This window comes from Mobula hypostoma, chromosome 12, assembly GCF_963921235.1.
Source record: "Mobula hypostoma chromosome 12, sMobHyp1.1, whole genome shotgun sequence".
Classification (NCBI taxonomy): Eukaryota; Metazoa; Chordata; class Chondrichthyes; order Myliobatiformes; family Myliobatidae; genus Mobula; species Mobula hypostoma.
The window spans coordinates 47660660-47688113 of NC_086108.1; the positions used below are offsets into that span (position 1 = coordinate 47660660).

The window sequence follows — 27454 nt, forward strand, 5'->3', positions numbered from 1 at the left end:
ACACATTTAAATCTGAAACAATTTAGCCCTTGACTTCTGCAGTAAAATATATGACACCTTTTGTTTTATATCTGAGGAGTATAAATGACTGCAGTTGATATTCTCAAGTAGTCATTGTTTCAATTGCTTTTTAATTTTGCTTGGCAATTTTACAGCTAGGTGAATACGAAGGAAATTTGCAGGTTGTATATATTTAATGTAAGAAGTCCTAATATAAATCAGGAACACAATGGAAAAAAATTGTGTCTTGAAAAGAATCTCTCGTAGGAGATGCATCATTGCAAGGATTTCTGCCCCATCAGAAAAAAAAATCTGCAACTCCCTCCCCATCATATAGCAAATTAGCAAGTTTATCTTGCTGATCTTCCAGTTGTATATCAGCTACACATTAATAAATGGTCTCAGCCTGAAACATCAACTGTTTATTCCTCTCCATATATGCTTCCTGAGTGCTGGGTTCCTCCAGCATTTTGTGTTTTGCTCAAGATTTTGTACATCTGCAGTATCTGTTTTGTTTAGAATGTGTACTATATTTTCTTATATTATTCACAATTGATCTTCAGTTTGAAGTCATGCGGCATTTTCAGGCTGCCTCCAGCACATCCTCAGACTCCGTTGGTCGTTGGTGTAGGTCACACATTTCATTGAATGTTATGATGTTTTGATGTCTATGTAAAAACAAAAATTAATCTTTATAAATTGTTAATCTTTAACTTTTCATCCTTCCTTGGTAGATTAAACTTGCACTTCTGGCATCATTCAGTGTGATGGCTGGTCGCATAAATCAGGATACATTTCTTTAAGACTGAATCTATTTCCTGTTCAGTTCTTCTTTTGCAGTGATACGTAACTTGGCTTTGTGAATGGATACAAATTTATTTGTCATTGTATACCATTGTGAGTCAGTGATGATCTGGAGTTACCTAGTAACCCTATTGTTGAACTCAAATAATAATCATGTTCTAATTTCTTTTTGTTTAGTTTTGAAGTTTCATGTATATTTTTGTTTAGATATCAGTGACCAAGGTAATTAGATAATATTGTATGACTTATATACAGTTGTGTATACTGTGTATGGGACAAAAATGAAGTTAAATAGAATTAATCTACAGTTGGACAATATATCCAAGGTATGCTCATCTATTTTAATTGCTCTATGAAGTAACTGTTATGTCTGATCATCCCTAATTTATCTACTTACTAATAGCAGCTATGCTTTTAGATACCAAGGCCTTAAATTTAGGAACAACTTTGTTAAGCTTCACTACTCTAATACACAATCCTCCATTTCAAAATATTTGGTGAAATCTACTTCAGCTGTTCCATTTCATCTTTTTGTGGCTTGGTGCTAAATTTTGTTTATAAATACTCCTGGAATGCTTTGCTATGTTAAAGGTACTTTTATAAGTACAAGTCAATTTTGAGTTGGTTGTAAAATTGAGACAGTCATGAATGACTTGATGGAACAATGCAATGTTGTCAACTGTGCAAAATTAAATATTAATCTAAGCTCAATTTTCAGTTCAGTGAAATTTGTCTGATTTAAAATTTTGAATCCAATTTTAGTTTAAAGAAGTTTTAATTTAAATAGGCAAATTATTCCACACTAAAGGGCAAATTGGTTGCAACTTGGCTCTAAGAGTTCATTATATAACATCCAATAAAATGTGGCGTTAGTCAGAGGCACCCTCCACGGTGTGTAATCTTGGAAATATTTGTGTTATCTGGGGCTCCTCAGAATGAAGAGGTCTACAGATATAACAGTCTTATTCATGATAGATAAATTGATTAAGATTCCATTTGTTAAACAAAAAGTAATTGTAAGTATGTTCCCCAGTTTCTATGATCTTTAAAAGATTTTTTTAAAAGAGGAGCAGCTTGTTTGAATTATTTTAACATTTAATTCCCATCATTTATTAACCAAGAGGCACTTGTAAGAAATTAACATTAGAAACCAATTGGACATCTTTTCTTTTGATTTTAAACTACTCCTTCAGCTTCTGTGATTCTGATGGCCATTCTAATGCAAAATTTTTTGGTTGATTACCTTGTATCATGTTTTTAAAATGGATCAGTATGCTTGTTGGAAATATAAACACTAATTATGTGAAGTCTATTTAAAACAAAGGGCATTGTTTAGCAAATGTAATTAAAATGTTCATACCGTTATTTATTTTTCCTCACTGACAACCTTAACATTTGGAAAGTTTAATGCTTGGCTATTAGTCAGTTTGGTGCTTTGTTTTCATATGCTTGGTATTAAGTAGAAGAATATATTTTAGACCATGGAACAATGTTATTATATAAATATGTATTAATTTAGGTTTTATTAAAGTTACAAAAATTATCATTTTAAAAATTTAGCAGTTGAATTCCTACCAAATGTCATATTTGCATGAATTTTAGTCTGGATCCATTTGCAGCGCTAAAAGATTTTGGTTTTCCCTTTGAAGATGGAAATAACAGAAGAGCTGCAAACAGCTCGTTATGAAAAAGTTTTGGAGGTAGAACTGGGGCAGAGCTACGGAGAATTGACGAGTATGGAGATAGATCCACCAGAGGAAGTTAAAACATTCTTGTGTAAGTATATTTTTGCAATTTTTTTTTCCTTCTTCATCTTTGTCAACCATTTTCTGGAATGATGTTTATATTGATGACCATGCCTCTTAAAAGATCCTTTTATTGTAAACTGAGTATTTCACCTCTGATTAGAAGATGGTTTCATACAAGTTGACTGGACATTTTGTAGTACTTCCAAGTATGTATTAATGTTGGCTCCCATTGTGCACAGTGTTGCTTAGCCCCAGCAGGCTTAGCAATACAGGGGATGGGCCAGAACCTTTCAAAAGTTGGTTTGCAAATATTGACTTGCCCAAAAAGGTAACTGTTAAGGTAAGAGCTTGAATCAAATAAAGAGAAGGCATGCAAGTGCGGAGAAACCTTTTGGAGCAGCCAGTTTGAAAGCGGCTGTGTTTAAGCTCTGAATGCTCTGTTTGTGGTCAAAATGCTGACATTTTTTCTGTGAGGCTTTGGTGAAGAGGCGGAACAAAGTAAGGTCTTTTAACTTTAATCTTCAGATTTATTGCAGTTGGGATGGCAGTTAGGGCTTGTCAAGCAGGATGTGGGAGGTTGGGGAGGTTTCCAGTGTCCCTGCTAACTTCACCTGAGGGAAGTATGCCCACCCTACGCGTATATAAAATCTCAACAACCATGGATGGTGTGAATGTGCATGGTCTTTTTCCCAGGATTGGGGAATCAAGAACCAGATGACATAGAATTAAGGTGAGAGGGGAAGGAATTAATAAGAACCTGAGGGTCAACGCTTTCACCTAGAGAATGGGCTGTTCATAGAATAAGTTAACAAATGAAGTGGATGAAGTGGGTGCATCAACAACATTTAAAAAGCACGGGACAAGCACGTGACTAGGAAAGAGAGTGATGTGGACCAAATGCAGGCAACTGAATATAAGTCAGCTAATCTCTTGATCAGCATAAACTACTTGAGCTGATGGGCCTGTTTCTGACTCTACTTATTTTTCTAGGTACAATTTGTTAATAGTCCAGTGTGAATGATTAGGTTTACATAGGGAGTTTTCAAGAAATTTGGCCACCAGGTTAACTGATATTTTTATTGAGCTCGCTTAGCCCCAGTTTATTTGTAACCCTAATGTTCCTAAGTTAATTGTTTGAAAGTTAACTTGATCCAAATTAAAGGGAGTTTTCAGGAAATTTTGGCTGTATTTGTGTTGAAATTACTGGTACAGGTTGAATACCCCGTTCCAAAATTCCAACATCCAAATTTTTTATTTTGAGTGCTGAGATTATGTCACAAATAGAACATTCCACAAGACCCTAGGAGGGTTTCCAAGTGATACACAGGTCTCTGTGCACCAACAGAAGTTAGTGAAAAATAGAAAAACACTGCATAAAGTGAAAAATTAAGATCTCAATTGTATATCGTCAGCATCAGAGGAGACATATGCCGCTTAATGGTGTGCTGATCATGAAACAAGCAAACATCTATCATTATGAACTGAAAATTGAAGGTAATTTCTAGTTGCAGAAAGTTATGAAAAGGATTGCATTACATTTTTAAAGCATCTGCTGATCATGAAAATTTAGCACCAGAACAAGTCTGTGATGCTGATTGCTTTTATACCTTACATGAAACATTAAAAAAGTAAAATATAAAGTGCACTGTAATCTTCTGATCAAAGCACAGCATCGTAGGTGGAGACATAAACCTGCCATTGTTTATTGTTCAACAGCTGATTCAAGTACGCTGCTTTTATTACCCTGCACACATTATATTTCCATTTTATTAATAGTATGTAATTTTTCCTGTTAAGCACACAGGATGATGAACAAGTGTAAGACAAAAGACTGCTTACAGGTAGCACATAAATTCAGAATTTGTAATGATGGCGATCCCAAGATATCTCAGAAAAAATCCAAAATCCTAAACACTTCGGGTCCCAAGGGTTTCAGATAAGGGGTATACAATCTGTAATTGTATTTTGGCATGATAAGGCTTCATCTTGAATGGGACTTGATTCCATATTAGCTGTTTGCAGGGCAGTAATGGTAGAGGTTTCCACAATTGGATGTATAGTTTTAGAAAATATAAAGAACCACAATGTAGGAACTCAAATATTTGCTGTGCACTGTAACTGTGGAGGTTTACCTTAAACTCAGATGCATTACCTAATTTTCCTTTCTTTTTAAATTGTTTCTGATTGTCTAGCCCAATCAATTCCCCAGCCTGATATTCTCCTTGTGTTGGATACCAATATTTTTATCAGTCACCTTAACTTTATTGTGAATTTGAGAGACCACGGAGTTTCAGGTTAGTAAATAAAAGTTCATTATGAAAATGCATGAAAACAAAACTGGTATCGATGATTTCAGGGTGAGAGACATGAAAAATATTTTGAATACTTAAGGAATTGTTGAGGCCAAAGCATCAAAATTGGGTCTGCTGTAATTTTTTAATATTTGGAACTTGTAATCCAATTTGGAAATCAAAGCATTTTCATGCAGGCTTAAATCAAAAGTACCAATAATACCAATCTAATAAGGTATAACAAATACTTGCATACTGATACTGATCCAGCTGTATTTTCCACATTTAAATTTTATCTTAATCAGTAGCATTTGCAATTCAGTAATGAGGTAAAAATTTGTATATTTGAAAATAATTATATAGGTCATCAATGTGTTTTGTGGTTGAAGTAGCGATGGCATTTCATGATAGAAATTTTATTTTTGGTTTGGTCATACAATTATATTGATTCAAAACTCAATGTTTTGAGTAACTTATGGAGATTTGTAAGTAGGCACTCTAGGAAGAGTTGCTGAATTTTAAACGGATAAATTTGCTGTTATGGGAAACTAATATTTAACACAGTAATCACTCTTGTAGTTCTCTGCATGTATGGGATGGATGCCACTGCTGTTGATTATTTCAATGATAAAGATGTAGGAGATATTTCCTTTAAATTATTGCGATTCACAGTGTGTATGCAGTGTAACTATATAATTAATTTCTACAATTACAGGTGTTGGTTTCCCAATCTTAGTTATCCCATGGGTTGTGCTCCAGGAACTGGATTCCTTAAAGAATGGAAAGCTATCTGGAGGTGTCAATCGCAAAGCTGTACCTGCTGTACATTTTGTTTATTCCTGCTTCAAAGGTCGGCATCCACACGTATGGGGCCAATCTATGCAGCAAGCAGCTCAAAAATTCTGTAAGTAGAAGTATAATCATTGTATCTGACACTGACCTCTAGGTCATTAGTGAATAAGAAAGAAAAATAAGTTTCAAGTTTACCTTGTAGTTTATTATAAGCCAATTTACTGTTATCAAAAACAATCAGAAAATACTACATTTTTTATTCTCGTTACACATCACTGTCCTATTCACTGCTTTTATGTCACTGCTCTCACATTTTATGTAACATTCATTTTCCGGCAGTTTTACCATTTTCTTATCTGAAGCCATTTGAATACTGTTGGTGTTTGGATCCTTAACTGGTCACATTCCAAACCTTGCTTAGTAGGCAATTTTGATGTGTAAGCGAAGGTGATATCAATCTATAGATTACTTGGAAGTGAAGGAGAAAAGAAACGGGCTAAATTGTGTCCTTGCCTGACATGCAGTTGCAAACAATTACTGAGCAGAAATTGTTAGTCTGCACGTGGATTGAAATGCTTTAATTAAAAATGTTAAATCTTCTGAAAAAAGTTATGAAGTAATTTATTAATAGATATATTTTCATTTGTTAGTTAACATTTGCAGAGTTTTAAATCTTTCACTATTTTCCCAGTGACTGGGCTTGGTTGTTTTGTCTGCTCTCATTACATATGAAGAGTGTGTTTGGTTTCACTTTAAAATATGTATATGTGCGTCTGGCCAGTAGTGAGGCAACTATGATTTGATTTGTATGTTTGTTTCACTGTAGAGCACAGTTACTTTAGTTTTAAATTGTTGAAAATGCAGTTATAGTGATTTAAAGGAAGCTTGAGGTTTAGATAATTTAAAAATTTATTTTATTGCCAGGTGCATTTTCTATTGAATAAAGGGCAGCATAATTGATGAAAAATATTTATTGTCGATTCCTTTCGTTTATGTGTCTGTTTGTCCATCGTCGTTAATGAGGACCTCGACACCGTTATGATGGTGTCGAGACTAGCGCTTGATTTGGATTTAAGTGAGGGAGAGTTGCGCAACGTCAGCCTCACTCTCTCTTCCCAATTCCCATCTGGATCCAGTGGCAAGACAGAGTCTAGACGGCTGGAGATGGGACTAGGTGCAGTGGATGACCAGGACATCTTTTGTGTTTTGTCCTGCTCTACACTTTCCACGATGCTTGCAGAGACCGCTTTCTTGATCATTGGACCTTCCATTGGTCTTGTCCGCTCAATCCGCCAGAGTCTGTCTTCACATGCTGGGATAGACAACTCCCTATCTCACCGAGGGTTTGAGACCTGTTGGCTACCCTCACCTGGTTTAGCCGGCTTGTCGAAGCCGTTGCCCGGGATGTGGCCGCTGTCGCATGCAAACAGCTACGGGGGGCCACAGGTGAGAGCTGAGTGCCAGGTGGGGACCAAAGGTGAACTAACCGCCTTGAAAAGGATGCAACATCTTCCCCCATCAGAGGTGCTACCCCTCCCTGACGCCCCATATAATAGTTGTTCATTTATAACTAACAAGAAAGAGCTGAAATTGGACAGTGGCAATATGTGATAGGAACTGTAGGTGGCAGAAGTTTGCAAGAAACATTTATAATGCCATAAAGAACAACAAATAGACAAAAGTTTGCAGTATGTTTTCCATTATGTACAGCAGTGACTATACTTCAAAATATAATTTTGTTGGTTGGATAGAATATCCTATGGTGATTAAAGGAACTGGTTTTTTGTCTTGCTTAATGACAAAAGCATATGCTGGGAAGTAAACATTGATAGTATGTGTAATTTGTTTCAGCTTTTCCATGTATTTTATTAATGTGATTCTAGCAACCATGCTGTGCTGACTACACACTTAACAAGTTAGAACTGTACGTATTCACAGGATGCATTTGCAGAAACCAAGAAAGTGTAAAGATGTCAGCATAATCTTCAAGATTGGAAACACTTAAAAGGCTTGATGGAAGAGGTTGCTATGGAAAGAGATCCCCTGTTTAATGATGCAGGAAGAACTTGAGATCTATTACAAAGCACATTTGGCAGGAGATGGCTTACTAGATCAATTCCAGGAATGTTGATATCATAGAACGTAGAAATTTGCCTATTCTAGAAACTGTCTAAAATTTCCCTAGTGCACAGCCCTTTATCTTTCTAAGCTGTATGTACCTATCTAAGCGGCTCTTAAAAGACCCTATCGTATCCGCTTCCACCGTTGCCGCCAGCAGTGCATTCCACACACCCGCCACTCTGTGTAGAAAACGCTTACCCGTGACATTCCCTTGGTACCTATTTCCAAGCACCTTAAAACTATGCCCCTTCATGTCAGCCATTTCAGCTCTGGGAAAAAGCCTCTGGCTATCCACATGATCTATGCTCCTCATCATCTTATGCGTCTCTATCAGGTCACCTCCCATTCTCTGTCACACCAAGGAGAAAAGGCCAAGTATACTCAACCTATTCTCATAAGGTACGCCCTCCGATCCAGGCAGCATCCTTGTAAATTTCTTCTGCACTCTCTCTACCGTATCTATATCCTTTGTGTAGTGACGTGACCAGAACTGAACACAGTACAGGTTTTCCCTGCCATCCGAAGGTAGAGCGTTCCTGTGAAACAGTTCATAAGCCAGAAGGTCGTAAAGCGAAGAAGCAATTACCATTTATTTATATGGGAAAAATTTGTGAGCGTTCGCAGATCCAAAAATAACCTACCAAATCATGCCAAATAACACGTAAAACCTAAAATAACAGTAACATATAGTAAAAGCAGGAATGATATGATAAATACACAGCCTTTATAAAGTAGAAATACTTCTCTACAATCATTGCCTGCACTGTTCTCCGTAGCGAAAATCTCACACAAGCGCTCTCGGCCAAAACATGGCGCAAGCGCTCTCCAGTAACCTTTAAGCTATGAAGCTGCCAAATCGTACCAAATAACGAATAAAAATACACAGCCTATATAAAGTAGAGATAATGTATGTACAGTGTAGTATCACTTACCTGAATCGGGAAGACAGCGCCGAGCACACTGATGGTGGTGCGTTAGGCTGAGTCGTCGGAGGTTGGGATGGTGCAGTGGCTCCCACCCTCCAGGCCGCTGACCAATACTGATCCGCGAAGCATGCAGGGGTACAGCGGTGGCTGGGACACACCCAGCACATCTAAGAAAAAAGCCGAAATAAACAAGCTAATTAATTAGGTGCCGCCTGGCATGTAAATGTCGACCCAGATCAGAGGCAACGCAATCAGCAATTGCCTCTGCTCTGGGCCGACATTTACGTGCCAGGCGGCACCTAATTAATTAACTTGAATATTTTGGCTTTTTTTCTTAAAGATGTGTTGGGTGCCTCCCGGCTACCGCTGCATTCTCCGCGAATTGGTATCGGTCCATGCCCCGGGGGTTGTGGTGGTGGGACACTGGGGTGTCGTCTCTTTCCATTAGGGCAGGCAGGTCATCTTCTTCTATGTTTGCCTGCCTCGATGTCAAAGGTCGAGGTTCGTCATCTGCTGTGGCTGATGTGGAAGGCTTGAAAAACGACAGTATGCTTGACTGCTAGCCTTGCGCATTTTTCTATCATACAGTTCTTTGTAAGCACTGAAACCATCCTGTAAATATGTCCTAAACCGACATACCCTTTCAAAATTAAAGTCGTACTTTTCTGCAATCATTGCAGCGAAAATCTCATGCAGTTGCTTCACGTTCAGTTCCTGGACGACTTCACTTTCGGTCCGTTTGCTACTGCGTTCGGTTTCGATTGTTATCCTTTCCTCTTCCAATTGCATCAGCTCTTCATCTATCAGTTCTTGCTCATGGGATGCCAAACCCTGTTCAACATCATCTTTGTCAACTTCCACAAACCAAACTCACTTACTCCTTGCTTTGTTCACCACGATCAAAACGCTTAATTATGTCTAGTTTTGTGCTAAGTGTAACACCCTTACGAGCTCTTTTAGGCTTTTCCGATACCGTAGAACTCATCTTGCTAATGGCTGCTCACAGGCACGTGTTTAGGCAGTGCCTGCAAGAATGCTGTTCCGAATCCGAGGGAGAGCGGCTGCTCGGGGCGCGCGCTGCCTTTTTTTCGCGAGCTGCCTTTTTTCGTAACGGTGAAAACACCTTCTGTTAGCGAAAACAGGGAACTAATGTTGGTCTTTCGTAACAGTGAGGTTTCATAAAGCGAACGTTCGAAAAGTGGGGCACACCTGTATTCCAAGTGGGGTCTGGCCAAGGTCTTGTATAGCTGGAACATTACCTCACGGCTCTTGAACTTAATCACACGGTTGATGAATGCCAACACAGCCTTCTTAACAACACTATCTTTCTTTCTTTCTTTTTAAATCTTTTTATTAATTTTCAAAATTATAAACTCAATAACAAAGTTGGTACAAAGAGATTGGAATAATCTTAATCAGCATATACAAAAAGGATTTTAAGTTACATAGATATAATAAACTTCTAAACTCATAATGAAATTAGCCATTAAAAAAAGAAAGAAAAAGAAAAAATATATATGTAAACAAAGAAAAATCCCCAAAAGAAAAGGGAAAAAAAAACCCCAAAAAAACAGAACAAAACAGGGCTAGACCAATATCTTGAATCAGACACGTTCAGTAATGTCGTCAACTCCGCACCTCTATTCATATAATTTAAGTTTAAAGAAAGATTCGGAAAGGTCAGATTACATCATATGAAAATGTTGCATAAAAGGTTTCCAAGTTTCTTCAAATTTAACCAAAGGGTCAAAAATATCACTTCTAATTTTTTCTAAATTTAAACTTAATATAGTTTGAGAAAACCATTGGAATGTAGTAGGAGGATTGATTTCCTTCCAGTTCAACAAAATAGATCTTCTAGCCATTAAAGTAACAAATGCTATCATCCGACAGGCTGAAGAAGACAAAGATCTATGTTCTACCATTGGCAATCCAAAAATTGCCGTAATAGGATGGGGTTTTAAATCAAAGCATAGAACTGTTGAAATAATATCAAAAATATCTTTCCAATATATTTCCAGAAGAGGACAGGACCAAAACATATGAGTTAAAGAAGCCACCTCAGAGTGACATCTATCACAAGTAGGGTTTATATGGGAATAAAAATGAGCTAGTTTATCTTTGGACATATGGGCTCTGTGTACTACTTTAAATTGTATTAATGTATGTTTAGCACATATAGAAGAAGTACTAACTAATTGGAAAAATTTTATCCCATTTCTCTATAGGTAGACAAAGTTGAAGTTCCCTTTCCCATTCATTTTTAATTTTATCAGATATACCTGGCTGTAATTTCATAATTATATCATAAATAATTGCTATTAATCCCTTCTGCAAAGGATTTAAGCCTAAAATTTTATCAATAATGCCAGTAGGATTTGAAGTCGGAAAGGTAAGCAACATAGTATTTAAAATATTTCTTATTTGTAAGTATCTAAAAAAAATGGGATCTAGGCAAATCAAATTTCTTAGATAACTGCTCAAAAGACATAAAACAGTTATCCAGAAATAAATCATGAAAACATATTATACCTTTCGTTTTCCATATCAAAAAGGCTTGGTCCATTACTGAGGATTGAAAAAAGAAATTAGATATAATAGGACTTGATAACATACATTAATTCAGGACAAAAAATTTACGAAATTGAAACCATATTCGCAATGTATGTTTAACTATAGGGTTAAACGTTTGTTTATTCAGTTTAGATAGTACAAAAGGCAGTGAAGTTCCTAAAATGGAACTTGTACAGAGTGGCCTTCAAAGTTTACCCAATATGGGCTTGGAGTTATATTCCAATCTTGCGTCCAAAATATTAAATATCGAATATTAATTGCCCAGTAATAAAATCTTAGGTTAGGCAATGCCAAACCACCCTCTTTCTTAGATTTCTGTAAGTATTTTTTACTTAATCTGAGATTTTTATTTTGCCATATATAAGAGGAAATTTTAGAATCAATAGTATCAAAAAAAAGTTTTAGGAATAAAAATTGGTATTGTTTGAAATAAATGTAAAAATTTAGGTAAAATAATCATTTTAATAGTATTGATTCAGCCAATCAATGATAGAGACAATGGGGACCACTTAGTAATCAGTTGTTTAACCTGATTAATTAATGGTAAAAGGTTAAAATTGAATAGATCCTTATGTCTCTTAGTAATTTCAACTCCTGGGTAAGTAAAATAGTCAGTCACTCTAAGTGGAGAATTTCTATAAGTGGGAACCTGCATATTTAATGGAAAAAGTTCACTCTTACCTAGGTTCAATTTATAACCAGAAAAACTACTAAACTGACCAAGCAAAGTTAATAATGCCGGAATAGATTTTCCTGGGTTAGAAATATATAAAAGTAGATCATCTGCATATAGTGATAATTTATGAATCTCATTTCCACGGGTAATACCAAATATATTAGGGGAGTCACGAATGGCAATAGCTAGCGGTTCCAAAGCAATATCAAATAGTAGTGGACTAAGAGGACAGCCCTGCCTAGTACCACGGAATAGATGAAAAAGAGGGGATCTTTGATTTTTAGTAAATACAGAAGCCAAAGGGGTAAGATGTGTCAATTTAATCCAAGATATAAATATCGAACTAAAATTAAATTTCTCAAGGGTGTTAAATAAATATGTCCATTCAACTCTATCAAAAGCTTTCTCAGCATCCAATGAAGTAACACATTCTGGAATTTCGGGTGAAGGCATATAAACAATATTCATTAATCTCCTAATATTAAAAAAGAGTAACGATTTTTAATAAATCCAGTCTGATCAGCAGAAATAATTTGAGGTAATACATTCTCCAATCTCATTGCCAATATTTTAGAAGACATCTTAGAATCCACATTCAGCAAAGATATAGGCCTATAAGATGCACATTCAGTAGGGTCCTTATCTTTTTTAAGAATTAGGGAAATAGAAGCTCGATAAAAAGATTGTGGTAATTTACCTATAGATACTGCATCCCTAAAAACACGACGTAGCCAAGGGGTCAGTGTAGTAGAGAAAATTTTTTAAAATTCTACTGTAAATCCAACTGGGCCAAGTGCTTTACCTGAATTCATCGAAAAAATAGCATTCTTTATTTCCTCTACTGTAATAGGTACATCTAGTTTTGAACGTTCATTAGATGATAATTTTGGAATATTCAATTTCTTAAAAAGTTCATGTGTTATATTAGATTCATTAGGACATTCTGATTGATATAAGGAGGTATAGAATTCTTGAAAGGATTTATTAATCTCATCCTGGTCAATTGTCAAAGTGCCATCTTGTTTATGAATCTTAAGAATCTGTTGTTTAACCGAGGCCGATTTCAATTGATTAGCCAAAAGTTTCCCAGTTTTATCACCATGTATATAAAATTGACTCTTAGTTTTGATTAATTGACTTTCAATTGAAGATGATAATAAGAGATTAACAACACTGTCAACCTGCGCAGCAGCTTTTAGTGTCCTATCAACACGGACCCCAAGATCTGTCAGATCTTCCACACTGCCAAGAGTCTTACCATTTATATTATATTCTGTCTTCAAATTGGACCTACCAAAATGATCCACTTTACGCTTATCTGGGTTGAAGTCCATCTGTCACTTCTCAGCCCAGTTCTGCATCTATCTGCATCTATTGATGTCCCACTGTAACCTCTGACAACCCTCCAGACTATCTACAACACCCCCAACCTTTGTGTCATCAGCAAACTTACTAACCCACCCTTTACTTCTTCATCCAGGTCATTTATAAAAATCACAAAGAGGATCCCAGAACAGAGCCTGCAGAACGCTACTGGTCACTAACCTCCTTGTAGAATATGAACCATCTACAACCACCCTTTGCCTTCTGTGGGCAAGCCAAATCTGGATCCACAAAGCAAAGTATCCTTGGATCCCATGGCTCCTTACTTTCTGAAAGAGCCTTGCATGGGGAACCTTATCAAATGTCTTACTGAAATCCATATACATTACATCCACTATTCTGCCTTCATCAATGTGTTTTGTTACATCCTCAAAGAATTCAATCAGGCTTGTAAGGCACGACCTGCCCTTGACAAAGCCATGCTGACTATCCCTAATTAGATTATGTCACTCCAAATGCTCATATGTCGTGTCTCTCAGGATCTTCAACAACTTCGCTACTCCCTTTATTGAACAAGGGAACAACATTTGCAACCCTCCAATTCTCCGGTACTTCTCCCATCCCTAATGATGCAAAGATCATCGAAAAAGGCTCAGCAGACTCCTCCCTTGCTTCCCACAGTAGCCTGGAGTATATCTCATTGAGTCCCGGTGATTTATCTAACTTAATGCTTTTCAAAAGCTCCAGCACATCCTCTTGCTTAATATCTGTATGCTCAACAATTTCAGTCCACTGTAAATCATTCCCACGTCCTTTTCTCTGATGAATACTGAAGCAAAGTATTCATCGAGTACCTCTGCTAATTCCTCCAACTCCATGCACATGTTTCCGCTGACACACCTGATTGGTCCTATTCTCACACGGCTCATCCTCTTGCTCTTCACATACTTGTAGAATGCCTTGGGGCTTTCCTTATCTTTAAATCTTTTTATTGAATAAGTATACAAAAAGGTAAGCCATATAGGCACTAATACACTGTTAGTATATAATAAAATTACAGGAGATATTAATACAGAAAAAAAAATGATACAAACAATGTAATTTAAACATAACATAATAGTATACTAATTTTTATATATATCAATAAAGAAAAGGGAAAAAAAACCCCACCGTGCAACTAAACTAAAAGCAAAGCAAAGCAATGGGCTAACTTGGAACCAAGTAGAGTTAAAGAACTTAAAATCACGTCCTCAAACCCGACCTCCATTAAAAGCAGTAAAAAAAAACAAGAAGGTGTTTAAGTGAGGAATCATAAAGATTGCTTCTAATTTTCTCCAAATTCAAGCATAATATCGTCTGAGAAAACCAAAAAAAGGTATTTGGAGCATTAAGCTCTTTCCAATGTTGTAAGATACATCTTTTTGCCATTAAAGTAAGAAATGCAATCATTCTACGGGCTGAAGGAGAAAGATTACTGGAAATTTTAGGTAGTCCAAAGATAGCAGTAATAGGGTGAGGAGAGATATCTATATTCAATACCTTTGAGATAATATTAAAAATGTCTCTCCAAAAAGTTTTCAGAGTAGGACAAGACCAAAACATATGAGTTAAAGAGGCTATCTGCCCCGGACATCTATCACAAAAAGGATTAATATGAGAATAAAAGCGAGCTAATTTATCTTTGGACATATGTGCTCTATGAACAACTTTAAATTGAATTAGGGAATGTTTAGCACAGATAGAACAAGTATTGACTAATTGTAAAATCTGCCCCCAGTCATCCACGGAAATGATAGAACCCAATTCCTGTTCCCAATCTACCCTAATGTTATCAAATGGAGCTTTCCTAAGTTTCATAATAATATTATAAATCATAGCCAATGCACCTTTCTGACATGGATTAAGGTTAATTATAGTATCTAAAATATATGTAGGAGGAAGCATTGGAAAGGAAGAAAGTATAGTACTTAGGAAATTTCTAACTTGTAGATATCTAAAAAAATGTATTCTTGATAAATTATATTTATTAGATAATTGTTCAAAAGACATAAGGGAACCATCTAAAAATAAATCCAAAAACCGTGAAATACCCTTAGTCTTCCAAATTTGAAAAGCACAATCCGTAAAAGAGGGAGGAAAAAATATGTTACCTAGAATAGGAATCGCTAGCCCAAATTGGTTAAAATCAAAAAATTTTCTGAATTGAAACCAAATACGTAAGGTATATTTAACTATCGGGTTAGAGACCTGTTTGAGGTGTTTCAAATCAAAAGGAAGAGAGGAACCTAAAATAGAGCCAAGTGTATAGCCCTGAACGGATTGTAATTCCAATGCTACCCATTTAGGAATGGATAGTATATCCTGGTCGTAACCAAAATTTCATATGTCGAATATGAATTGCCTAATAATAGAATCTAAAGTTAGGTAATGCTAAACCTCCATCTCTCTTAGCTTTCTGTAAATGTATTTTACCCAGTCTCGGGTTTTTATTTTGCCAAATAGATGAAGAAATTTTTGAGTCAACTTTATCAAAAAGAGATTTTGGAACAAAAATCGGTAATGCCTGAAATGTATATCACAATTTTGGCAGAAAAAACATCTTAACTGCATTAATACGACGAATCAAAGTTAAATTTAATGGAAACCATTTAGATGAAAGTTGAATAATATGGTCAATTAAGGGTAAGAAGTTAATCTTAAATAAATCTTTGTGTTTACAAGTAATTTTAATCCCAAGATATGAAAAATAATTATTAATCAATTTAAACGGAAAGTTATGATATAAGGGAAGTTGTTTATTAATCGGGAAAAGTTCACTCTTACTAAGATTTAATTTATAACCTGAAAAAAGACTAAATTGTGCTAATAACTCTAAAACAGCAGGGATGGATTTTTGAGGATTAGAAATATATAAAAGTAAGTCATCAGCATAGAGTGATATTTTATGGGACTTTAAGCCCCGAGTTATCCCAGTAATATTTGGAGATTCCCGAATGGCAATTGCAAGAGGTTCTAATGCAATATCAAATAATAAAGGACTAAGAGGACAACCTTGTCAAGTACCTCGAAAAAGAGGGAAAAAAGGTGAGCTTAAAGAGTTAGTACGGACCGAGGCCACAGGAGAATGATATAACAGTTTGATCCAGGATATAAATTTTGAGCTAAAATTAAACATTTCAAGCACCTTAAATAAGTAAGGCCATTCTACTCTATCAAAAACTTTCTCAACATCTAAAGAGATAACACACTGAGGAACATTTTGTGAGGGGGTATAAACAATATTTAACAGTGTGCGAATGTTATAAAAAGAGTAACGACCTTTAATAAAACCCGTTTGGCCTTCCAAAATAATAAAAGGAAGTACTTTTTCTAATCTGTTTGCTAATAACTTAGAAAAAATTTTAGAATCAACACTTAATAAAGATATTGGTCTATAAGATGCACATTGAGCAGGATCTTTATCCTTCTTTAATATTAGAGAGATTGAAGCTCTATTGAAAGATTCGGGAAGTTTACCAAGTTTTAATGAAGCCTCGAAAACCTTACAGAACCAAGGGATTAATGAAGGTGCAAAACATTTATAAAATTCTGCGGTAAACCCATCAGGGCCAGGAGCTTTCCCCAGGTTCATAGAGGAAATAACATTCTTAATCTCATCAGTGGTAATGGGAGTATCTAGCATAGAAGACGTATCCTGTGAAATCTCAGGGAAGTCTAGGTTATCTAAAAAATCATTCATATATTTAGAGTCTCGAGGGGCTTTCCTTAATCCTGTTCACCAAAGCCTTCTCATGGCCCCTTCTGGTTCTCCTAATTCCGTTCTTAAGCTCCTTCCTGGCAACCTTGTAATTTTCTAGAGCTCTGACAGTACCTAGTTTCTTGAACCTTTCATAAGCTTTTCTTCTTAATTAGATTTTCTACATATTCGATGCACCATGGTTTTTTAACCCTACCATCCTTCCCCTGCCTCAATGGAACATACCTATACAGAACTATGCCACATTTCTGCTGCGCATTTCCCTGAGAGCATCTGCTCCCAATTTATGCTCCCAAGTTCCTGCCTAATAGCATCATATTTCCCCCCTACTCCAATTAAATGTTTTCCCAAATTGTCTTCTCCTATCCCTCTCCAGCTCTATGGTGAAGGAGATAGAGTTGTGGTCACTACCTCCCAAAATGCTCTGCCGAGAGATCTGACACCTGAACATGTTCATTTCCCAATACCAGATCAAGTACAGCCTCTCCTCTAGTTGGCTTACCTGCATATTGTGTCAGGAAACCTTCCTGAACACACCTAACAAACTCCACACCATCTAAACTCCTTCCACTAAGGAGCTGCCAGTCAATATCAGGAAAGTTAAAATCTCCCATCACAACAGCCCTATTATTATTGCACCGTTCCAGAATCTTCCTCCTTATCTGCTCCTCGATATCCCTATAAAAAACACCCAGTAGTTATTGCCCCTTTTCTGTTTCTGACTTCCACCCACACTGACTCAGTAAACCAGCCCTCCGTGACTTCCTCCTTTTCTGCAGCCGTGACACTATCCCTAATTAGCAATGCCACACCCCCACCTCTTTTGCCTCCCTCTCTGTTCTTTTTGAAACATCTAAAGCCTGGCACTCTCAGCAGCCATTGCTGCTCCCAAGACATCCAAGTCTCTGTAATGGCCACAACGTCACAGTTCCACGTATTGATCCACGCTCAATATTTGTATCCATATAGGCCATTGAATGCATCTGCAAATCTGAGTCCTCAACAGTTGTTAATACATTTGCATTGTACTTGATGCTGAACTCTGGTCCTTGCGTAATGATCATATCAAATATACTTGGTACCTGACATTTCATGTACCCCAACACATTCACGTTACCACTATTCCAACACTTAAATATACACTTTGTGCAGTTTGCACACTCCCAGATTTCAAATATGGTAGGCACATAACTAAGATGCTCATTAACCTATTTTCTCCATCTTTGTGAACAGAAATTAGCCAATCATTTGAAGCAATTACAGACCAAGATTGTTTCCATTTTCTCAGCAGCCAGATTCGCATGTTAGCTGTTTTTAGAGAGGTGACCACATAACTATGAAACCACTTGGGAGAGATACAGGAACCTGCACAGGATACATATGCAAAACAGTGATTCTACAAGGTTAATTTCCCATGTATGATTGCTGTCTGAAGCAGTGTATGCCACTCGGTTCAAGGAGTATGGGTCAACTAGTGTGGTTGACCATTTAATCAAATTTTTAAGCATTTGTTAGCAGTTGTTAAACCAAAATCAAATTGGACCATTCAACCCATCAAGTCTCATCCCCGCTTGATTATGGTTTACTTATTTTCCCTCTTAACTCCAATTCCCTGCCTTCTCCCTGCAACTTAGAAGCAAGCTTATCACCCAGATGGACACATAGTTTGGCTGTGATCAGCATTGTTCAGCAAAGTATAGTGGTTGATTATCCTTGGATATTGTAGTGAATGAACTTCAATTCACAGTGCCTTAGATCATTGACTGGTCTTGAATGTCAACGATCAATGATCCAAATCCAGTCAACATGGTACCTGTTAACAATGCTCCAGTCAACATCTTCTGGATAGATCATGAAACCATATATTTCACTTTTGTTTTTCATCTTGGATGTGGTTCTGGAACTGTTGGAGCCTGTGATTTGCTGTTTGTAAATCATTTCGGTGTTCCAGGTTTGCTGTCTCTGAGAGGATTCCAGAAGGCAGAGGTGGCGAGTGTGGGCAGGCTGTGGGATGAGATGTGAGCCAATATTTGACTCCATTTTGCCAATTAAAGCTTCCATTGATCGTTGATTAAAGCGACGAGGGAGATCGAAGCATCGAGCAGAATGCGGGAGCTTGGAGATCGTTTGGGTGTTTTGCCGCTCTGCAGTCTCCACAAGGATTCTAGGAGGCAGAGGCAGCATGTGTGAACTTCATAGCGAGGGAGCTGTGGGACGGGGCATGAGCCATTGTTTGACTCAATTTAAAGCTTTCATTGTGCACCGATTAACACAGCAATGGAGATTTGAAGCACCAGGGCAAGTGCAGAGGTTGAACGCCAGCTCCTTGTCTTTTGATTGCTCTGCTACAGAGAGGGAAAGGCCTGTCACTGTGCCCGGAAAGGGTTGCCCGGGTTTTCTGTATCTTAGATGTGAACTTGGACTATAGACTTCTTTTCTCCGTCTTATAATTTTTTTTATTTTGTGTTTTACACCCCTGATCTTACTTTTTTCTGTGTAGGAGGCGAGATTTGGGGATTGATTTGCCCGTTCCATCTTTGTTCATATTTTTTGTGCAGGGAGGGGGTAATTTGTGGGCTGATGATTATGCTTCCTTTCTTTTGGTTTCATGGCTACCCGGAGAAGTAGAATTTCATGTTGTATGCTTTGATAATAAATGAACCTTTGAACATATTGTGGAAACCAGTCTCTTTTGTACTCCATGATTCTATGGACTTCTGGTATAATGTTCCAACCTGTGGAGCTTCTTGTGACCCAGTTCACAAAATGAAATGGGGTAACACTCCTGGTGCTCATTTTCCTCAACTTTACTGCAGCTAACTCTTCTAGTCATTTTATGTATGTACGCAGCTATGTCAATTGCATTTTGGTTCTTGTGAGGATTAACATCACTGACAAGTGTGATAGATTGATGGATGTTTTATCACTTGATTCTTTGTATTCTTCTTAATGAAATGGTACTGCGTATATATACCCTGACTAGAATGTGTACAGAGGCAAAATGTTTGGATTAAATTTCAAAAGTGTTAATTTTTCTTTGTCTAAATTAATAAAATTCAAAATTTTCAAACTCTATGATAAATACTACTAATATGTAGCATCAGCATAACAAGTGGATAAAGCACTGGGGATTGAGGTTCAGAATCAGGTTTATTATCACCGAAGTATGTCATGAAATTTGTTGTTTTGCTGCATTAGCACAGTACAAATCAGAAAAAGTTTACTATATATTGCAATAAGAAATATAAAACAGGACAAAAGAGGGCAAAATAGTGAGGTAGTGTTCATGGACTGTTCAGAAATCTGACTGCAGAGAGAAAGAAACTGTTCCTTAAACTTTGAGTTTGCATCTTCAAACTCATTTACCTCCTACCTGATGGTAGTAGTGAGAAGAGGACAGGGATGGTGTCAGGTTGACTGGGGAGCACTAAAATTTCTATAGACACTGTGTCCCAGATCATACCAGTTTAGATAATATGGACAGAGAAATGGGTATAAAATCAGCATAATGTTATTAGGAGAATATTCTTTGTAATTTTAAAATAGTGTATTCTATGGTCTGGCTGCCTTTTTTAATCCTTAGCATATATTCATTCATGGTAATTGTTTTTCTTCTCTGTAGCAATCTTCCTCTCCTGCAGCCAGTGGAATATATTCTTTGCCATTTAATGTGATAATAGGAAAACAATTCCTCCCTTTTTGATAATTCAATTTATTTTTGATCCTAGTAAAATACTTCTAATGGAGATGTGTTTTGTGGCTTTAGTAAAGAAAATTAAAACATCTATCAAGATACTACTGTTATTTCTTGATGTGTGTAATGAACAATAATTATCACGTGCCAATTATTCATTAGATATTTCTGTCAAATTATTCCCAGAACCACCAGTGCAGCACATAATAGCAGTGAACAAAAGCAGCTGCCATTGAAACATTGAGCCGATTATGGAGCTTAGTGAGCCATTCCTCTACAGTCATAAATATATAGTCTCCTCCTCCATCCTCCTCCACGACTGGTTTCATTTCCATTTATAGTAAATACTCTCTCCATCAATCAGATTACTTGCGGCCTTCACAGTACCAAATGTAATTTCTATAGTAATAAATATTGAACGTAGGTGATCGTCATTTGCCAGTGACATCACTCATTTTATATTAACTGCAATTAGCATTTATTTCTGTCTGCTGAATTCTCCAGAAATGTACAGTTATGATTTGAAATTTACTTCAATAGTTCTATTTACAGAAAAAGTATTTTATTTGTAATTTAGTATGTGATCATCATTTTTCAACAAGGATCAGCATTAAAATTAACTTTTATCAAGAAATTTAGGAGGTAATTCTCAAAAGCTAAACATTTGAAAGTTGTACATTAGTACTTGTGTTTTACCTGACCTTTTTTAGTGAATGATTAGTATGTTACTTAAACATCAAGGAATAATGATTCAATCCCAGCTTGTATTAAAGAGATAATTTTAATGCAAATTTTATTGAACAAGTGATGGGAAATCATGCCATTTAAAGCTCTTTAGAATACTAAAGCATGAAGTAAATTTCTCAGAGCATGCTTTAGCCCGATTCTAGAATTTTGGGTGGTGGGGTGGGGTTGGGGGTCATTTTTAAAAATTAAAGTGCTTCTTGCAGACAGACATAAGGTCTTGTTTTATATCTCTGAGGGTCTTGGAACTCTTTCAAAAAGTGGTGGAAGCAGAACCTCTTGAATGTGTCTAAGAAATAGAGGTCATAGCCAATAGTAAGGATTGCAGAGTTGAAGCTGCCATCTGATCAACTAAAAGTCTTATTAATTGACAGAGTGGGGTTGAGGGACTAAATGATCTACTCCTGCCCCTAAATTTTAAACACATTCATAACTACATCAACGTCTTTTTTTTAGGAAGGAGATTCTTCCTGTGGCAGAGGAACTGCTTATTTCTGTATTGGTAGTTTGGATAACAATGTGGAAAATCACTTCTTTGACAAATATGGTGATGTTTGCTGTTAAGTTTGACTTTTAAGTGACCTCTGCAATATCTAGTAAGCTCTGGGAAGGACTGAAATCACAAACTTGGAACAGAAAGAATATAGCATCAACCGAGGCACCAAGTTGAGATACTGCAAAGCTGCCTCACAGACAACACCAATAAACAACAATCTGAAATAGTGGTCAAAAGGAAAGAGTCAAATGTGATTCTTTCTTGATGTATGCTAAAATAAAACAGAAGTCTGTAAGACAAAGTGGTTTTAACCTGCAGTGGGATTGTTTTGGGAAAGTTAAAGGAGTACAAGTCTACAGCCTTGAGGGTAGATAATGATAAAAAGGTATTTGTCTGAAGAAGGTATGGTCATTGTGCAGGTACCAAATAGTGCCTTATAGAAAACTACTGGGTTATGTTATTTTAAAACCGCAGACACGAGGAAATCTGCAGATGCTGGAAATTCAAGCAACACACACAAAAAAGGCTGGTGGAATCTCTTACTATCTCTTCTTTCAGTTAGTCCTGACGAAGGGTCCCGGCCTGAAACATCGACTGTACCTCTTCCTATAGATGCTGCCTGGCCTGCTGCATTCCACCAGCATTTTTTGTGTGTGTTGCGTGGGTTATGTTATTTCTGAGTTTTAAAGCAATCTTGAAATGTATAAAAGGGGGGAACTGTCTATGGGCAAGAAGGAGGGCTTTTCCCTTAGGCTACATACAGTCAGTGGTAGTACTAGGAGTTGAAGAAGATGGAAACAAGTAAGTTGAGATGGTGAGAATATTATAGAGTGTGAGTGATGCGTGAAAAGTTTTGGATCTGTGGTTCCCACAGCATTCTGCAGTTAAGCTCATTCAGTGGATGATGAGCATTAGTTTGTTTTCTGTACTACTACTTCATTAACCATTGGTTTTCATTTTTGTGTTACATACTTTATACAATTCTAATAAAGTGATTTCTTGTGGTTTAATATGTATAGGTTCTCCTTTGTTTGAGAATACATATGCAAATGCCATTGTTGAATCAGCAAAGGACATGGAAAGAATTTTAAAATGTTTTTCTTGCAATTGTACTTGGAGAATTATATCTTGCAGACAAAGTGCCTGACTACTTCATCCTCTGGCTGGAGAAATGAGGTTGAGCAAGTGACTAAAGTGTCAGTGGGGAATGCTTTAGGGGCCGTGACCATAATTCTATTAGATCATAAGATATTGGAGCAGAATTAAGCCATTCAACCCATTGAGTCTGCTCTGCCATTCTATCATGGCTGATTTATATCCCTCTCAATGCTTTTTTTTTCTGCCTTCTCCCTGCAACCTTTGATATATTTAATAATCAAGAACCAATCAATCTCCACTTTAAATATACCCAATAACCTGGCCTCCACGGCTATTTGCGGCAATGAATTCTGACTCTGGCTAAAGCAATTCTTCCTCATCCCTTCTAAAGGGATGTCCTTCTATTCTGAGGCTTTCCCATCTGGTCTTAAACTCCCCCCAATACAGGAAACATCTTCTGCATGTCCACTCTATCCGGGCCTTTCAATATTTAATGGGTTTCAATGTGATTTCCCCCCCCCATGCTTCTAAACTCCAGCATGTACAGGCCAAGAGCTATCAAGCGCGTCTCTTTGTTAACCCTTACATTCCCAGAATCATTCTCATGAACCTCCTCTGGACCCTCTCCAATGTTAGCAATCCTTTTGTTGATAAGGGGCCCAAAACTGCTCACAACACTCCAAGTGTGGTCTGACCAATACCTTATAGAGCCCCAACATTTCATCCTTGCTTTTATATTCTAGTCCTCTCAAAATGAATGCTAACGTTGCACTTGTGCATTAGAACACTCAGATCCCTTTAGTCCTTTTGATTCCTTTGATCAAGGTTCAAGACCTTGCACTTCCTCACGTCAGACTGAAAATTTAAAATCTTTGCCAAATGCTGCTGCAGAATCACAATGTCATATTAGTTTTAGAATAGTTATGGAAAAAGAGAGGACTTGTCCACAGATCCTATATTGGGGCAAGGCTTATTTTGATGGCATTCGGCAGGAACTTGCAAAGGTTTTTGGGATAGACTGTTAGCGGGTAAAGGGACATCTGACAAGTGGGAATCTTCTAAAAGTCAGATAAGGAGAATTCGGACAACATTTTCCTGTTATAGTGAAAGACAAGGCTGGCAGGAGTAGGAAACCCTGGCTGGAGCAAGAATGAGGCTCTGGTAAGGGAAATGAAGCCATATGTTGGAAAAGCAGATCTGAACAAGTTCCATGAGGAGTATATGAGATGTAGGAGTATAGTTAAGGAGGAAATCAGGAGGACAGAAAGGGGACGTTTTGGAAAGCAAAGGAACGAGTTTCTGGGGCTCCAGTAGAGATTTTTTGTATCCTTCTTAGCCTTAAGTGAGATAGCAGAAGACTGGAAGGTAGCTAATGTTGTGCTTATTTAAGAAGCGCTATAAGGACAAGCTAGGGAACTATAGCTCAATGCAGAGAGCAGTGGACTCTGCCCAATACATGAAGGACACATCCTTCTGCATTATTAAGAGTATCTACCTGAGGCGCTGCCTCAAGAAGGCAGGATCTTTAATCAAAAATCCTCACCTTCCAGACCATGCCCTCTTATCTAAGCTACCATTAGGTAGCAAATACTGAAGCCTGAAATCCCATGCAAGAGCCATATCCCTTCAGCCATTCTGTTCTTGAACCAAACTACGCAATCCTAATCCACTAACTCATAAACAAGAGAAAATATGCAGATGCTGGAAATCCAAACAACACACAAAATGCTGGAGGAACTTAGCAGACCAGGCAGCATCTATAGAAAAAAGTAGAGTTGATGTTTCAGGCCGAAACCCTTATGCAGGACTGGAAGGAAAAAAGCTGAGGAGTAGATTTAAAAGGTGGGGGGGGGGGGGGAGGCAGGGAAGAGAGAGAGAGAGAAAAACAAACCACCAGGTGATAGCTGAAACGTGGAGAGGGAGGGATGAAGGAAGGAGATGGGAAGTTGATTGGTGCAAGAGACAGAGGGAGGCAGTGGCAGGCAAGGAGATGAGGTGAAAGAGGGAAAAGGGGATGGGATATGGTGAAGGAGAGGGGGTGTGGGGAGCATTACCAGAAGTTCAAGAAATCGATGTTCATGCCATCATGCTGGAGGTCACCCAACTAGGTATTCCTCCAACCTAAGTGTGGCTTCATCCCAACAGAGGAGAAGGCCATGGATAGACCTTGGAATAGGAATGGGAAGAGTAATTAAAATGGGTGGCCACTAGGAGATCCCGCTTTTTTTGGCGGACGAAGCATAGGTGCTCGGTGAAGCGGTCTCCCAATCTATACTGGGTTACATGATATACAGGGGGTTACACGATATACAGGGGGCCTCACTAGGAGCAGCGGACACAGTATATGACCCCAACAGACTCCCAGGTGAAGTGTTGCCTCACCTGGAAGGACTGTTTAGGGCCCTGAATAGTAGTGAGGGAGCAGGTGTAACGGCAGGTATAGCACTTGTTCCGCTTGCAAGGATAAGTGCCTGGGGGAGATCAGTGGCGAGGGGCGAATGGACAAGGGAGTTGTATAGGGAGCGATCTCTACGGAAAGCAGAAAGTGGGGGACAGGGAAAGATGTGCTTGATCGTGGGATCCTGTTGGAGATGGCGGAAGTTTCGGAGAATTGTGTGCTGGACGTGGAGACTGGTCGGATGGCAGGAGGATGGAGTAAGAGCAGATGTGTGTAGAATGGAAGATGTGCAGTTGAGGGCAGCGTTAATGGTGGAGGAAGGGAAGCCCCTTTCTTTGAAACAGGAGGACCTCTTCCTTCTAGAATGAAAAGCCTCATCCTGAGAACAGATGGAGTGGAGGAGAAATTGAGAGAAGGGGATGGTGTTTTTACAGGTAACGGTGGAAAGAGGTATAGTCCAGGTAGCTGTGAGAGTCCATAGGTTTATAATGGAAATCAACGGATAAGCTGTCTCCACTAACTTATTGTAGCTTCACTATCTGACCACTTTGCACTTCAATGAGTTTTGTTTTTTTTTCTAATTATCTTTCTTCTGGTATTATTTTGTATCCTTATGTTTTTCCTGTGAATGTAGTGTCTTTAATGCTATGTGCCTCTGAAGTTGCTGCAAATACGTTTTCATTGCAATTGTGCACATGACAATAAAAGGCTATCAGCTGAGCCTGGTGACCCTGTGGAAGGCACTTTGGCCTTCATTGATGGGTTGAGCTGAAAAGCCTGTTTCTGTGTGATGTAACTTTTTGACTATAAATGCTCAAGTATTGTCCTACTAACAGGACAGAGTCTCAAAATTTACACAGTGAATTGGGCGTGATTCTGATTTCAGACCCCATTAAATTTCATGTATCTGGTCAAACACGAGCCTCCTTCTCATTACCCCTTACAGTGTTTCATGATGAATTAGTGGTCCTCATGTTAAACACTGCTGAAAAGTAATAAGGCTGCATAATGTACTGTGATGGTGTTGTAGTGTGAACAAAGTCACCAGAGAGATGCAACTGGTAGATATAAAGTATTCTTTTATTTGGGACACACACGCAAGCTGTCTGCCTTTGGTGTCACAAGCGAGCTAGACAGAGATTGACTTCCCAAACCAACTTTGCAGCACATGTTAAACAACAAAGGTAACAGGACAATTTCTATAGTTACAATGCCCTCATAAAGTTTCTTTTGAGATGTATGTAGTTTTCAAATGCCTGGATCTTCCCAGCAACACATCCAAAATGAGTGTTAATTACTGTGGACTCTGAGTCCTATTCATGCAATGGGGTGTTGATTGTTTTCATGCATAAGCAGATCTATCAGTTCAGGGGGTGTTTACTGGTCTGGAATTTACTGTTCTGAGCTACATTTTGAATTCAATCCACAATCTATATTCAGATCTAAAAATTAGTTGCTGAAGTTAATATTTCCTTATTGGATTGACTTTATTACTTACATACTTAATATTTACATTACATCTTCTAAATGCGCAATTTGTAGTAATTTGTAATAAATAGTATGTACAACAGGGCAGTGAATCTAACATAGAAACACAATTGTATCAGCATGAATTAATCAGTCTTATGGCCTGATGGAAAGCTGTCCCAGAGCCTGTTGGTTCTAGCTTTTATGCTGCAGAACCATTTCCCGGATGGCAGCAGCTGGAATAGTTTGTGGTTGGGGTGACTCAAGTCCCCAATGATCCGTCGGGTCCTTTTTACACACCTGTCTTTGTAGATGTCCTGAATAGTGGGAAGTTCCCATCTACAGATGCGCTGGGCTGTCCGCACCACTCTCTGCATGGTCCTGCGATTGAGGGAAGTACAGTTCCCATACCAGGCAGTGATGCAGCCAGTCAGGATGCTCTCAATTGTGCCCTTGTAGAAAGTTCTTAGGATTTGGGGGACCATGCCATACTTCTTCAACTGTCTGAGTTGAAATAGGTGCTGTTGTCCTTTTTTTCACCACAC

General features: G+C 37.8%; 1 protein-coding gene across 3 annotated transcripts in view; it reads left to right on the forward strand.

Annotated features, from left to right (window-relative positions):
• Positions 1 to 27454, forward strand: part of swt1 (SWT1 RNA endoribonuclease homolog) — a 162094-nt gene that overhangs the window by 27507 nt on the left and 107133 nt on the right. For all 3 annotated transcript variants that reach the window (XM_063064017.1, XM_063064016.1, XM_063064019.1), the window contains 3 exons: positions 2454 to 2580; positions 4745 to 4846; positions 5559 to 5747. In XM_063064017.1, coding sequence (XP_062920087.1) covers positions 2454 to 2580; positions 4745 to 4846; positions 5559 to 5747 — 418 coding nt within the window. The remainder of the gene's footprint in view (positions 1 to 2453; positions 2581 to 4744; positions 4847 to 5558; positions 5748 to 27454) is intronic.